Genomic DNA, 1,984 nt, shown 5'->3' on the forward strand with positions numbered 1-1,984 from the left:
TGTTTATAAGATAATATAAACCAGTATTTGTTTAAATTAGTATTTAAACAAATAAACGTACGCACACATTTCAGCATAGCGATGTGCTCAAATGAATTACACATTTTGTAAGAATTAAATAAAAAATTGTCGGCTTTTTTAACGGTAGGTCAGGCAATAATAATGAAACTTTGCTTTCAGTCAATAAAGTCAACAACCAGATTTATATGATAATTTTTATATTCATATATGCAACTATCTATCCAATTTATTTAAACTGTCATTGGTTTTGTATTTCCGCGAAAACCGTTTCTTTTCTTCATTCTTAGTCCTTGGAGGTACAGGGGTATGCGTTGACCTGGATGACCTTCCGATGGAAGTTGCAGGGGTATGCGTGGAGCTGGATGTCCTTCCAATGGGAGGAGCAGGAGTATGCGTGGAGCTGGATGGCCTTTCAATGGGAGGTGCAGGGGTATGCGAGGGGCTGGATGACCTTCCGATGGGAGGTGCAGGGGAATGCGTGGAGCTGGATGACCTTCCGATGGGAGGTGCAGGGGAATGCGTGGAGCTGGATGACCTTCCGATGGGAGGTGCAGGAGTATGCGTGGAGCTGGATGACCTTCCGATGGGAGGTGCAGGGGTATGCGTGGATATGGAGGATCTTCCGATGCAACGTGATTTTTGCATACCGACAACCGCAGGGAGCTTAACACCTTGTATTTGTTTACTCCAGTTTAGCCCAGCAGAACTTTCGATTGTCGTTGGACGTACGTTTATGCGCGATTCAAACCCAGGCAGGGTAACAGTCTTACATTTTGCTTGAATGGCATCGATTTGTGGTTTGGGAGCTAGTTTTTGACTGACATTGTTTGTTCTGGCATATCGTGTGTGTACTTGCTTCTTTGTGGTGCTTGCACCAGTAGAACGTTGTCGAGATGTGCGTTTCTCCTTAACCGAGTCATTTGCTTTACGAGAAGGACTCAGTAACTTTTCTTCCTGAGTTTTCAGAGCAGTATTTGGTTCTTCCCCTTTTCGTTTAAGTTCATGTGCCCCATGTATGCGTGACAAAAATACAGTTGAATTTGTCTTTAGACTCCCCAACGCGCCTTCCAGTTTGGGAGACGTATCGATTTCTGGTTCATTAGTTTCGGTAGCTTTGACCGTTGCTATGGGTGATTCACGTCCGTTTGTATCACTGTCCCGAGTACAATTGATTGGAGCTGGTGCATTGTCCGTTCGTGTGGAGAACACGATGTCGTCATCATCATCATGGTCGTCGATACGACAATGTGATAAAACGGCAGACCTTTCATGTAATATTTCCTTAAGAACATCTGAAGGTATTAAATCTTCCCCACCATTAATCATGCCGTATTCTTCAAAGTATGACTTCAAGTACTTGTTTACGAACTCGAGATTTTCTTTGTGCATGTCGTTCAGCTTCTGTAACCTTTCGGCTGATTCCTGAGCCTCCTTCAACTTCTCTTTCTCCTTCCGGTACGCCACAACAAGATCATCGTCAATACCTTCGGCTTTGGCCGTAAGCATCTGTGTTCTCTTCAACTGGCTTTCAAACTTGCGCAGGTATTTTGTTGTGTCCTTGAAATTCTGGTCCTCGACGGCAGCCCGGTATATCACGTTTCTGTTGATGATTCTGAGCTCCCGCGCTTCTCTCTTGAATTCTTCTATCTCTGCTTTCAGTTTCTCTATTTCTGCTTCCTTCTGCGCCATTTCGTTTGTCTCGCTCACATACATCGTGTATAAGTGCTCGTAGAACCTTTAAGTCAAAATAAAGTCAAAGTTATGAAAGAAGTTTAGTCAGTGTACAATTTATTATCTCGATCAAAATCATCAACGATATGTTTGGATAAGGACCATTTACATGTATACTTGGATACACACTTGTATAATTTTTATTGCTTAACACTTAGTTGGTTTCCTTAAAGGGTCAGTTTTGTGTTGACAATAAATATATAATTGACTATATATTTTAGTTGCGTTATTG

The 1,984-nt window shown here is 42.2% G+C and overlaps 1 protein-coding gene across 1 annotated transcript; it reads right to left on the reverse strand.

Annotated features, from left to right (window-relative positions):
* Nucleotides 1–234: 234 nt before the first annotated feature.
* LOC127878322 (uncharacterized) lies at nucleotides 235–1,734 on the reverse strand. The gene has a single exon (XM_052424847.1). The coding sequence runs from the start codon at nucleotides 1,732–1,734 to the stop codon at nucleotides 235–237; it is 1,500 nt and encodes a 499-aa protein (XP_052280807.1).
* Between the last annotated feature and the right edge of the window lie 250 nt (nucleotides 1,735–1,984).

The sequence above is a fragment of the Dreissena polymorpha genome, chromosome 4 (assembly GCF_020536995.1).
Source record: "Dreissena polymorpha isolate Duluth1 chromosome 4, UMN_Dpol_1.0, whole genome shotgun sequence".
Taxonomy (NCBI): domain Eukaryota; kingdom Metazoa; phylum Mollusca; class Bivalvia; order Myida; family Dreissenidae; genus Dreissena; species Dreissena polymorpha.